Source organism: Argopecten irradians, chromosome 2 (genome assembly GCF_041381155.1).
Source record: "Argopecten irradians isolate NY chromosome 2, Ai_NY, whole genome shotgun sequence".
Classification (NCBI taxonomy): Eukaryota; Metazoa; Mollusca; class Bivalvia; order Pectinida; family Pectinidae; genus Argopecten; species Argopecten irradians.
Genome location: NC_091135.1, coordinates 53,798,350 through 53,812,672, shown reverse-complemented (window position 1 = coordinate 53,812,672; position 14,323 = coordinate 53,798,350). Strand labels below are relative to the sequence as shown.

Genomic DNA, 14,323 nt, shown 5'->3' with positions numbered 1-14,323 from the left:
ACTACATTTATTAATACATTGTATAATAATATGATAATAACAATAACGCTGTCAATCTTGAAGCCAATTTTATTAACGCTTTGTGAAATACAATATATTGATAAAGCATTGTGTAGGACAAATAAGATTTTAAGCAGCTTAAAAAGAAATGCAAAACAATGATTTCCAAAGTACATTTTGCACATTTACATCTCTAGGATTTCATAAAATCCTAAAAATTCTGGATTAGTATAGAACTTTAATGAGTGGTTTCACAAATGGATAGAAGTCAAAATAGTGCAAATCTTTGTAAAATGAAAAAAATAGCATAGCAATAGACGGTAATAAAGACAATAACATTTAATACTTGGTCTGTTGACGTTTTCATTATTATAAAGTTTATCTAGATTTATTAGTTATTAAAGGATTACCCTTTTGATATTGAAATTATTATCCTCTTCAAATTCACAAAATACGAGTTCTATGTGGAAACGTTTGCTTGTTTACTTTCGAAAATCATATCAGGGAACGATATACCAACTGCGCGAGGAAAATGTCACACAAGCCTGGCAGAAGTTATAAAATCAGATCAAATAGCAAAACAATATCGCGATTGTATCATGTATAGCGCGTAATGATGTGGCATGGAATGCGACAATAATGTTACATTTTAAAAAAGAATTGCAAAGTGCTTAAAATAAATCCATTGCTTACAAAATAAAATGAAAACAAAATAAAGGGAAAGTCATTTGGCATTAAGTGTGTATACAGCGTTTATAGATAAAATATATAAACAAACAAGAAATGGTATAAAAGCAATATTGAATGCAACAAAGGGATGCATTTAAAAAGCTGCAAAAGAGGAAAAAATATACAACAGCACAATTAAACATCATATAAAATATATATTAAAGTATTCGAAAGTACAAGGAAATAATACAATGGATGCACTATCTAACTGATTAAAACGTTTTTTCATTACGTTAACAATCGTTAACAATCAGCACTAATACCTTTCGTGCTCACATCTTTTGCAAGTGCTACACATCACATTGTAAATGAAATCTACATGTTTGATTTTAACCCATGTGAAACATCAATGGAATCTAAACAAGATGGACATTTCAAAAGCCAGACGATTCTAAATGAAATCATTACGACTTGAAGCATAAAAATCTGCCTTCTTCTCTGTATTTGTTTCCAAATACTATGTTAACACTCGTTATTCTGCCTCACCATATGATATTATTCGGTATGTCATCTTCCTGTCCTGATTCAGAATTTGTCATCTGGATGGTACTCAACATCCGTAGCGATGATGAACGCATGCTGTAATACCGAAAGGAATATAATCTGGGTTTTTTTTTTACAAAAACATGTAAAATGTGTGCAGTTGTTCAAACAGATTTGCATTGTTTATTTATTATTTATATATATATAAAAATAAATAATAATAAAAAAACACAATGGCCGACACCTCTTCAACCTCTTTAAATCCGAATACATAAAATGCACAACGTTTCAGAAGCGTCAAAAAAGGACGATACGTATTGACGTAATGTGAAGATAAACTAGACACATACCTTCAGCAGAACTACTTCGGCATTTTTCAACGTGACTTTTCCGAGTGGCAGAGGGATTCCTATCTGGCCAAGTCCTTATTGAAAGAAAATAGATGGATATGTAATTAGGCTATATATAGTTATCAGTTTTTAAATAATGCTACGGATAGACGTATTAATGCAGCCATTTGTAACAGTTCTATGCATGAACAATGCATGATGTTCTGAAACACGTTTTGCATAAGAATGGTAAACATAAACAAATACAAGGCTCTCACACATGCAGTGTCATTGCATACCAAAATACTGAGAAAAAGGAAATTATTTTTAATGTTGATATTGTTCTCACAAAATATCGGAGTCAACGTGACCTCCATACCCGGGCCTTTATCACGATAATCGTGAAACAGTGTTATTAGCTCAGGATATTACCATCGATACTGGGCTGGACGAATTTTTGCACAGCATACTTAATGAGAAAGTTCAGTGCCTTTTCCTATAACAGAAAAAAACGAAGAATTTGTAAATGGATGGATTTTTACTAGCTGTACGTATGTAATTTGATTAACGTTTTCATCTCACGCAAATCTCATTGCAAAGGATTCTAAATAATTTAAAGAATAATATAGTCATTTATTATTGATGCTTATTACAATGTTTTATAAACTTATAAAGAATGAATAAAATAATATCTTCCAATACTTACAGTGACATTTGACACAGCCGAATTTTGCAAGGAAACGGCGATACTGAAAATAAGAGTTAATATTCAAATCACCAACAAGAGTAACCTTTGTAAGATATACTAGAGGTTGACTAAGTCATTAGAGAATAATCTTATTAATGTCTGCAATTTTAACAGCTGCTAAGTCCTCTAGTGAATTAAGAGAAATTATCTCTAGGGTGGGATAAAGAAATAGTGATCTCTCCGTGTGATATTCCTACGAGGAACTTGGAACAAAACAACCCAGACCGTCGCCCAATTTAGATGATTCCTTTTAAACTGCGAAACTCACCTCATGTTGTTGACCTTGAAATGCATGCGTCGATCATCCACGCTTATCTTCCCGGTCATAGTCATGTTCTACCAGAAGATGGTACAAAGCGTAAGATATATAATTATATAAGGAAGTAATTTTCAAAACCCACAAGGTTAAGTGAGGTTAAATGTAAACAAACGATATATATGACATGTTTGAGATACATGTAAGCAAGACATCATCTGTAAGTATATGCTTGCTCTGACACAATAATAACATCTGTCTAGATAAAATCACCCGTCTTGTCACCAACAAAATATGAATTGTTAGACTGAAGCATTGTTTGTAACTATTTGACGAATGCATACTTCTTTACAACAGGGGAAGCACACAATTAAATAAGGAAAATGAACTTGTCAGCACTGAACACATTGAGCGATACCATATAAAGAAATATTAACGTCAATAATCTCAGCTATCGTTTTGACAATCTGTTGACAGATGTGACGTCCCAGTCGTGTGTTTACTTTGGTAAAGGAAGTAGCAAACATTATGTTTTCAATAAGGAAGTAACATAATGTTTACACCAGATTTATGTCTATACGGAAATATTTCTGTCAATCCTGTTTTACGTGAAAAATAGAAATGTACTATGGGGTGAATGAAATGAAGTAATTTGAAAGTAAACGTCTTTTGTTACGATTATTTTCGAATCCACTAAACTACTGCCACTGGAACTAGAAATTTACCGCATCCATGGTCAATATATAATTTCCGGAATTCCCTGCTTGTCTTGGTGGAAAATCGTATATATTCTTCCTTAATTCATGATCAGGGATTCCCGGTTTGAAATATAGGGTGTTGACTGGACTGGCATATAATGATATGGATCCATACATCCGGGTTTCTACAGCACCATTGACGACTGCAATGTCCGACTTCTTTGTACTTTTCATTAGAAGTTCCAATTGGCAATTAGGATACTTTTTTTGAAGCTGCAATATAATGATCTTGTACATTAATATATATTATTCATCAAAGAGTATATTATTGTCAATTATATGATTTCATATACATATAAAAAATACAATGGTTCCAATCGAATGTCAAATTTAATGATAAAATTACAAAGCCCAGATTGTGCAAGGCCTTTCTGCCTTCACAGGCGTCTATAGGCCGAAAACGTCTACATGCATGTAAATCATACACGTATTTATTTTTAACAAATCTCCTTCTTTTGTACTTTATCTCTTTCTCCCACTAACAACCGTTCTCAGTAAACCAGTTACTCTTTCTAACGTTAACGCTCTTTGCTGTATACTCTCTCACTCCCGTTTAATTCGCATTGTACAATACAGTTATATCTTTTGTTCGAATAAAAGGGTGTCAATTAATTGCCCATGCTATCATAACAAATGATTCATGAAAAGGTTTGAAAACTTCGATTTATAAAAATTCAAATCACTGAAGTGTAAGTTAAGAGTATTACATAGTGAGAAAATTCGGGATCGAGCATAAACTTCGGAGTCCGAATCATTGATATACACAAATTAATGCGCAAAATAACACATAAAAGTTACTTCCTTATTATTCTACATAACCTTGTATAAGGAAACAGAAGCTAACAGAATGTGCTTTGATAAATGTTTATCTGATTAGAAATATAAATAGTGATTGGGATTAAAATGCCCTCGTGATAATAAGCTTTAAGTTAGAGGTAAATACATACGGCAGGGATGAAATTTCCGATACAGATAGAATCGGTACACGTGGTGTTTAGGACTCCGCGCGAGCCTGCTGGTAACTGGAAATCACACAGACATTGCATCAACTTTTCAATTTATTTCTCAATATTATATACAATAATTATTATATATCATATTACTCGAACCGACATTTCTTATAAATTAGTCATGGCTATTATGTAGGAAAATATTATGATGTCTTAAAATTACTTATTTAAAGAAAAATATAATACTTAACCCAATCTGTATGATTAGATTAACTAGCTCAAGTCATATAATCAATATCTATCAGCCAGTATTCATCAACACCACACAGGAAAGCTTGTCCTTATAATATGCCATTGTATTTGACATTTTAGAAAATAAACAACAAATAGATGTCACGTCAGCGATATTTTGTGGATGGTTATGTGTTACTTTGACAAAATGTCCAACACTTTCAAAACTACTACAGTCACCAGAACTGGTCAGGAATAGTATACATACATCTTGTGCTGTCATGTTGTATGAGAGAAAGTTGTGTTTCTGGGCCTGATACAGAAGACTGTTCATCATATAGTCTGAGACCCAAACATACATCATCCGACTCGTATCATTCCATGGAGGGAGAGGCGGGGCATGGAAAGGGGGCGGAGAAGGCGCAGACTTCCAGTCGATCTCACCCTATGTAAAAGAAAGTTAATACAGTGTGAAAACATTTATTCTTTTTATCAAATGTTCAAGACGAGCATATGATGCGTTATATTCGTATTCCATTGAAGAATATCCGCATAAACTACAAAAATGATACATTATCATTTAATTAAAATTTTTCCACGTGATGATAAATGAAATAAGATCAATTTCAACGAGCGCCAAACATCAAATAAAATATTGATAACTAAAGCGCACAATTAAGACAGAAAATGAATACAGATTGATATAACCAAATGTTCATTGTATGATCGATCCTACATACATAGGTCATCATCGGCTACCTCTAACATACAAAAAACCATCTTCGACGACGACCTCCACCATACATATATAGGTCATCATCGACGACCTCCATCATACATATATAGGTCATCATCGACGACCTCCACTATACATATATAGGTCATCATCGACGACCTCCACCATACATATATAGGTCATCATCGACGACCTCCACCATACATATATAGGTCATCATCGACGACCTCCACTATACATATATAGGTCATCATCGACGACCTCCACTATACATATATAGGTCATCATCGACGACCTCCACCATACATATAAAGGTCATCATCGACGACCTCCACCATACATATATAGGTCATCATCGACGACCTCCACTATACATATATAGGTCATCATCGACGACCTCCACCATACATATAAAGGTCATCATCGACGACCTCCACCATACATATATAGGTCATCATCGACGACCTCCACTATACATATATAGGTCATCATCGACGACCTCCACTATACATATATAGGTCATCATCGACGACCTCCACCATACATATATAGGTCATCATCGACGACCTCCACTATACATATATAGGTCATCATCGACGATCTCTACCACACAAATGTAGGTCATCATCGACGACCTCCACTATACATATATAGTTCATCATCGACGACCTCTACTATACATATATAGGTCTTCATCGACGATCTCTACTACACAAATGTAGGTCATCATCGACGACCTCCACTATACATACATAGGTCATCATCGGCTACCTCTAACATACAAAAAACCATCTTCGACGACGACCTCCACCATACATATAAAGGTCATCATCGACGACCTCCACCATACATATATAGGTCATCATCGACGACCTCCACCATACATATATAGGTCATCATCGACGACCTCCACTATACATATATAGGTCATCATCGACGACCTCCACTATACATATATAGGTCATCATCGACGACCTCCACTATACATATATAGGTCATCATCGACGACCTCCACTATACATATAAAGGTCATCATCGACGACCTCCACTATACATATAAAGGACATCATCGACGACCTTCACTATACATATATAGGTCATCATCGACGACCTCCACTATACATATATAGGTCATCATCGACGACCTCCACTATACATATATAGGTCATCATCGACGACCTCCACTATACATATAAGGTCATCATCGACGACCTCCACTATACATATAAGGTCATCATCGACGACCTCCACTATACATATATAGGTCATCATCGACGACCTCCACTATACATATATAGGTCATCATCGACGACCTCCACTATACATATATAGGTCATCATCGACGACCTCCACTATACATATATAGGTCATCATCGACGACCTCCACTATACATATATAGGTCATCATCGACGACCTCCACTATACATATAAAGGTCATCATCGACGACCTCCACTATACATATATAGGTCATCATCGACGACCTCCACTATACATATAAAGGTCATCATCGACGACCTCCACTATACATATATAGGTCATCATCGACGACCTCCACTATACATATATAGGTCATCATCGACGACCTCCACTATACATATAAAGGTCATCATCGACGACCTCCACTATACATATAAAGGACATCATCGACGACCTACACTATACATATATAGGTCATCATCGACGACCTCCACTATACATATATAGGTCATCATCGACGACCTCCACTATACATATAAAGGTCATCATCGACGACCTCCACTATACATATATAGATCATCACCAACGACCTCCACTATACATACATAGGACATCATCGACGACCTACACTATACATAAATTCAAGTTCTGTTACATAGAAGAAAAGCTACATTACCTTGTGATAGGTCTCCATATAACTAGAGGTAAATTTTGGTGAATCTGTGAGAGTGTAGTCAAGTTGGAACAGCTTGCCAAGACTTGCAGTCACTATAAGAAACATAAATGTGTTTAAACGGTGATCTTATTTGCCGCGTTGAAATTATCCGTTAGCCTATAGATTTCTTTATATTTACAGTCGCTTGCTGGAAGGATTTTAGGTCCCGATTGGGAAAAACAAATAATTTCAGGAAGTGAGCAGTTACACGTGTAAAATGCTTCCAAAGTTCATCGAAAAAGTAAATAATATGTTCAAGGTTGTAATGCAAATATATGCAAATTATGTATATTTGGAGAATAATATATAACCTATACCAATTTGAACGCCCCAATGTAATTATATATCATAGGTCAGAAAAAAGTCTACAGACATAATTATCTAAGATAAAAAGGTAAGCTCACCTTTCAGTGAAGACAGGGACTTCTCAGCGTTTTCATTGAGTAACTTCCCAATCACATCACACATCTACAAACAAAGACATGGCAGTACTTGACACCATTTTCATTTGTAGGTAGAGTCGTAAATTAACTTTTTATAATATTATCCTTCGCGGCTTTTCAAACATGTCCCGGCTACATCTAAAGTTGACTCGATACTACCGGGTTTAGTTCTTAAAAAATCAGCAATACAGTTGACAAATTAGTACATTAGTATTTGAATGAATGTTTTATTTCTTTTTAGAAACAGACATTGACATCAGAACACCATTGCTCCATAGATAAAGGTTTCGTTTTGTGGTATATAAATCGTATTCTTGATGGGTTTTGAAACGTAAATTGATAAGGCTTTGGTTTGTAATCTATGTTTACCGTCTTAAACAATGTCTATGAATTAGGATATTGCTGAGTAAAATCCAACTAACACATTATAACACGGGAACCAGTCACTTCGGATGGTCAATGCCAATTTATTCCTTAGACACCACAGGCCTACCAATCTATTCATTAAGGAAATGCAAAATTTTCTTTTTTTCTTTTCTTTTTGTAAATATACAAGTATTTAAAATAATACCAAATCTTGCAAACTTGCCTTATCGTTGAGTACATCTTTAATTTTGTGTTCGAAAATTCCTCGAAGCAGGTTGTATATCCAAGACATGCCTCCATGAAATTTAAGAGAGAGACTGCCAATATCGCTAGAACATGGTCCTGCCTTAATGCTCGGTCTCCCTGTCGTGTCCATTCCTGTAAAATCAAGCAATGAACACTGCCAGTGACATTAACAGTACTGGTATGTATTCTAGATAACTGTATGTTCATGATTTAAAGAAAATAGAGGAAATTGAATTTTAGCTTAATAAACCATTTCTCGATATTTCGCGGATCAAATTTTCGCGATAAAAGCAAAGTTCCGCGAAATCGCAAAAATACCATCCCCGCAAAAAAACCATCCCCGCAAAAATACCATCACCGCAAATATATCATCGCCGCAAAAATACCGTCCCCTCAAAAATACCATCCCCTCAAATCAAAAATACCATCCCCTCAAAAATACCATCCTTGCAAAAATACCATCCCAGCAAAAATATTATCCCCGCAAAAATACCATCTCCGCAAAAATATCATCCCCTCATAAATATCATCCCCGCCAAAATATCATCCCCTCAAAAATGTCATTCTCGCAATAATATAGTCCCCGAAAAAATATATCATTCCCGCTTAAATAACCGGCTATACGGTTTCTGCTTTTAGCAATACGGTATTACTAAAAAAGCTTTGGACGTTCCTGTAATTTTATGCTCAGATTGCATTGTTTTAGATTATATATTTTATTGAATTAGTAATGAAGAAAAGGTTGTCATTGCTACTTTGAAAGTGTATAAGCTAATTCCCAATTGTCAAACAATTATTAATTGTTTTTGCAATATTCCGAAAAGCAACTTACCAAATATCGCTCGTACAATGAATGACACCCGAGATACCGAGACATCAAAGCGACCATGATCAGAGAACTTGATGCTGTCAAAGTATGAGCATGTCAGTATTAGTTAAATTGTGTAAATGGTTCAAGGTGGGCACATGAGTGGCAATTCATTGTTTTTAAATTAAGCATGATAATATTGGTTCCCATGTTTTGTTAAATTTCAACCTTAAGAATTTAATTACAACTGATTGCGCCATTACATCATTATTATAACTGGTCCTGATAGAAATCAAGGATGTGTTAGACTATGGTGTGCGATAATTTACATTTAGTTTAGTTATAGGAAACTAAATAGGAGGTCATATTTGACTTTTAAAACATTAAAACACACATACTTTTTCGTTATTTGAAAGATATGGGTTTTTTCTTTCATGTTGATAGAGTTGATCAATGACATATCCACATTAAGTAACAAATTCACAATGATACTTACAACTTGTGTACAGTGTACTTGAAGTTCGCTTTCATGCTTACTCTAATATTTGCTGCCGACCATTGTAATCCAGATCCTTGTATCGGTTTGAGAGAAGTGAAAGGAGTCGGTACCGAAAATTCAGTTATCTCGGCACTGAAAGTACAACACTCTATATTTATAGATGTTTTTGAAATGAGGAATTAAAATATTGATAACTTACAAAATCAATTTGTGTTGAAGCAATCCTTTAAAGTTCTTTAACTTAAACATTATTCGTAAACTGAGCAGTACGTTTGACACATGAATATCCACGGGGTTTGTGTTGTAACCAGATAATACCATTCACAAATTTCTTTCAAGTGAAATATAATCGATATGGGTACCAACACATTTCTTCATTTGGTAAGGTAGACAATGAAAAAGAATATTTTATTGAGCCGAGATGTAAACATTAGTGTTACATACTCTGTCACAGAGAAGGAGACTTTGCCAGCTTTTCCAGACGGTATATTGAATTTTTTATCTTTCATGCTCGCTGACAGCTGCTCAATGGCATTTTCGTTAGCTAAAAAGTATAGCATAATAATATATAACGTATACAAAATGAAAATAGAAATATATCAGTTTTTGTGACCATTTACATACAATATAGACAGGTAGTACCGATGATATTGGTTTTTAATTTCGAAAACGTATTTATCGAACGTACAGATTTCAAAAACAAATGAGAATTAAAATAATCAAGAATTGACCGAGACTTTCATTCTTAATACATTTGGTTTGGTATAGTAAAACATTTTGCATTGCCTGATCAAATACATAAAACTTAAAATTTCTTCAACAATTAAAATGAATCGAATACACAAGAATTACAAACTTACCGTAGTTAAGCCCTGCTGCGGTGATTTTGGCCTGGAAACCTGGATTTAACGAAGACACGACACCAATACAGCCCAATACCACCGCTGTACAGAGAAGTGTCATCCCTCCCGCACCTATCATCCTCGACACACAAAATGACACTCGTGAGGGAATAAGGTATAGCGATCACAACTGGTTTTCCAGATAAAGACTTCCTCGTTATAAACTAGTATGAGCTGTAGTTTACTTTTATTCACTTCCTTCTTTCGGTTTGAATAACAATTAAAGGGAATTAACTCGGCAGTTACTAGGTCAAATGTTGTCACGCGAGGCTTTAGATAGTTACGATATATTATACATAAACGGAGATTTAACATGATCTAAATTGTAGTTTATTCATCGTACCCTATGGTACGACTTATTAATATAGGAGGAATAAACAGTATATACATGCTACATTGTTACATTCGATATATAGGCCTACATATTTTAATAAGGTCGCCTGATATCCAGTGAGGTCGCCCTTGTAAGTATTATTTTGGTATATATTCACTATAGTTTGTCATTTATGTAACGCCACTATACGGATATCGACGCGATGTCAGCGCTTTGAATTAGTCGTTTCGAAAATAATCTTTCAATAATATGTGTATGGCAGTGTACGGCGGCGTATTAGGGCCACTACAAAATTTTATTTATCTTGTACGTACAAGTTAGTATCTACGTACAAGTTAGTATCTTGTACGTACAACTTAGTATCTTGTACGTACAAGATAGTATCTTGTACGTACAACTTAGTATCTTGTACGTACAACTTAGTATCTTGTACGTACACAAGTTAGTATCTTGTACGTACAAGATAGTATCTTGTACGTACAACTTAGTATCTTGTACGTACAAGATAGTATCTTGTACGTACAACTTAGTATCTTGTACGTACAAGTTAGTATCTTGTACGTACAACTTAGTATCTTGTACGTACAAGATACTATCTTGTACGTACAACTTAGTATCTTGTACGTACAACTTAGTATATTGTACGTACAAGATACTAACTTGTACGTACAAGATACTAAGTTGTACGTACAAGATACTAAGTTGTACGTACAAGATACTATCTTGTACGTACAAGATACTAAGTTGTACGTACAAGATAATAACTTGTACGTACAAGATACTATCTTGTACGTACAAGATACTAAGTTGTACGTACAAGATACTAAGTTGTACGTACAAGATACTATCTTGTACGTACAAGATACTAAGTTGTACGTACAAGATAATAACTTGTATGTACAAGATAATAACTTGTACGTACAAGATACTATCGTGTACGTACAAGATACTAAGTTGTACGTACAAGATACTAAGTTGTACGTACAAGATACTATCTTGTACGTACAAGATACTAAGTTGTACGTACAAGATAATAACTTGTACGTACAAGATACTATCTTGTACGTACAAGATACTAAGTTGTACGTACAAGATACTAAGTTGTACGTACAAGATACTATCTTGTACGTACAAGATACTAAGTTGTACGTACAAGATAATAACTTGTATGTACAAGATAATAACTTGTACGTACAAGATACTATCTTGTACGTACAAGATACTAACTTGTACGTACAAGATAAATTAAATTATATAGTGGCCCTAATACGCCGCCGTAGGCAGTGTAACATTCATAAACAATGTAAAAACGAAAAGATATAATGGATTATCGAAATGTTATAACTGTACTCTACGTATTTGGTCTTCCAAGTGTTTAAACACTAAATAATACCTAAACATGGCCAACATAAGTGAAGTTACAAAGCTGCACACTCTGCTAAATCTATTTATGGATCATTTGGACACATGGATATAATCTTTTAGTCATACCTAAACTAACATAATCATAATTATGTAATACGTTCAAACTGACCTTCGCCTGTCGAAATCTGAATGGTCCTTTATGTATCATATAAAATACTATATTGTTTATATTGAATGAGTTAACATTGATTTCATTAACGTTAGGAATATTTGTAGGAGCTAGTACATCGTATCCACCCAAAACAAGAACGTTAACAGAGATGACCAATGACACATGCTGACATACGTGTACGTATTTGTTGGCACCAACATAGGACCAGTGGTATAATGCAGCCTCATGGAACAAAGCCTTAAGGTAAAATGTATCACCAAAACAAAATGTAAATAATGAGAAACCGGGAATGACGCTGACGATTCGAAAAAAAACAACCCAAAAAACATATGCGTACTCACCTGCCAATGCTGAATATTTGCGTTAGTTTCATTCAATTCAGTGAATAGCTTTGAGAAATATGTTGAACAAAGTTCTCGAAGAAGAAGAAGAAGTAAAAAATGAAGATGAAGAAGAAGAAGAAAAAGAAGAAGAAGAGGAGGAGGAAGATGATGATGATGATGATAAAACGGAGTAAATCTAAAAAGTCTACAACTTCGTTTGGTGGACTTACTTATACCACCCACATCAATACTAATGACTGTTTCCTTGTATGAGCCTTGTAGGTGAATCGTAAAAGGCAAATACATTTGAGATTTTGACTTAACTATAACTTTGTTTTCAATGTCTACCTTGACACCGAGTAGCGTTTGACATTAAGTTAAGCGTTCGTCCCTGTGAGAAAGACTTTAGACTTTTATCTTCTGAATGATACATATCGTGCATATTCTATAAAGATGGTAGTGCTGTTCTTGATTAACACTAAGTATAAATGAAATGATACAATGGATTCGCCCGTTTTCATTATACCGTCACCGGGTCGAGTTGGGTGAACTGTTCGGTGTCATTAGTTGTATGCTTCAGTAAGAGTTTCTTCTTTTACAAGGAGACACTACATGCACATACCGCAATCTCCCGAAACACTCAAGGAAGCACATACAATTTATTTGGTTTAGAAATCTGCTAAAATGGTATATTCTGGAGAGATGTTTATTAAAACCCCCTTAAATATTGCCTGTAGTCTCGTTTCATTATAAAATAAATATATAAGAGAAGAATATAATTTTCCACAATAAAATCCACTAAATATAGGATCTGTAGAAGAGTTTGTTTGTTTGTTTGTTTGTTTGATTAATTAACGTCCTATTAACAGCTATGGTCATGTAAGGACGGCCTCCCATGTATGCGGTGTGTTGTGTGTATGTTGTGCGAGGTGCGTGTTTCGGGAGACTGCGGTATATTCATGTGGTGTCTTCTTGTATAGTGGAACTTTTGCCCTTTTTATAGTGCTATATCACTGGAGCATGCCGCTGAAGACACCAAGCAACTCATTTCTTTAGAAAGCTAAAAAAAGTAGGAAGACCTGTCACTTACTTTTAACAAGAGATCCCAGAGGGATCTTGGCGCCCACCAAAGAATGATCTATGTCTGACAATGGAAAGAGGGATCTTTTCCCTGCTTTTCAAACTTGTTCAAACACACTACATATAAAATTTGAAACAGATCGCTATAGTACTTTCTAAGACATAGTGGTAACAAACTTCAACAATGAAATCTAAGATGGCGGCCGGTTTGCCATCTTGTTTACCAATCAGTGCCGAAAGGCATTATGGATCAGTCCTTAAATGTACTATGCGCAACTAGGGTACAAGGGGAAACTATGCATGGAATTTGAGAAAGATCCCTTCAGTACTTTTTGAGAAATATTGATAACAAACTTTAACTATCAAAATCCAAGATGGCCGTCAGTCGGTCATCTTGTTTCCGATCGGTCCCAAAATGCAATATGCACAATTAGGGTCCTAGGGGAACCTGTATATGAAATTTGAGAAAGATCCCATTAGCAATTTTTGAGAAATAGTGGTAACAAACTTTACCATTAAAATCCAAGATGGCCGCCTGTCGACCATCTTGTTGACCAGTCGATCCCAAAATGCAATATGCACAACTAAGGTCCTAGGGGAACCGACATATGAAATTTGAGAAAGATCCCTTCAGTACTTTTGAGAAATAGC

At 34.9% G+C, this 14,323-nt stretch overlaps 1 protein-coding gene and 1 long non-coding RNA gene across 2 annotated transcripts; one reads left to right on the top strand and one right to left on the bottom strand.

Moving 5' to 3' along the window:
- Positions 1 to 54: 54 nt before the first annotated feature.
- LOC138315944 (bactericidal permeability-increasing protein-like) lies at positions 55 to 10,559 on the bottom strand. Its single transcript, XM_069257365.1, has 15 exons — positions 10,357 to 10,559; positions 9,941 to 10,040; positions 9,494 to 9,628; positions 9,022 to 9,095; positions 8,167 to 8,321; positions 7,539 to 7,602; positions 7,096 to 7,187; positions 4,753 to 4,929; positions 4,251 to 4,325; positions 3,271 to 3,516; positions 2,558 to 2,625; positions 2,248 to 2,290; positions 1,974 to 2,037; positions 1,563 to 1,636; positions 55 to 1,308 (listed from the first exon to the last, which is right to left on the bottom strand). The coding sequence occupies exons 1-15, from the start codon at positions 10,475 to 10,477 to the stop codon at positions 1,255 to 1,257; spliced, it is 1,542 nt and encodes a 513-aa protein (XP_069113466.1). The 5' UTR covers positions 10,478 to 10,559; the 3' UTR covers positions 55 to 1,254.
- Positions 10,560 to 10,644: 85 nt separating this feature from the next.
- On the top strand, positions 10,645 to 12,586 carry LOC138315947 (uncharacterized). The gene is made up of 2 exons (XR_011207566.1): positions 10,645 to 10,862; positions 12,374 to 12,586. It is a non-coding gene; the product is annotated as an uncharacterized lncRNA (long non-coding RNA).
- Positions 12,587 to 14,323: the final 1,737 nt, after the last annotated feature.

What these genes read in the sequence shown, in the direction of transcription:
- LOC138315944 (XM_069257365.1), bottom strand. Translation starts at nt 10,477, where the DNA reads ATGATAGGTGCGGGAGGGATGACACTTCTCTGTACAGCGGTGGTATTG. An exon ending in AAGTACACTGTACACAAGTT is followed by an intron (nt 9,096 to 9,493) that starts GTAAGTATCATT and finishes ATACTTTGACAG; the next exon opens with CATCAAGTTCTCTGATCATG. An exon ending in GTCCCTGTCTTCACTGAAAG is followed by an intron (nt 7,188 to 7,538) that starts GTGAGCTTACCT and finishes TGTTTCTTATAG; the next exon opens with TGACTGCAAGTCTTGGCAAG.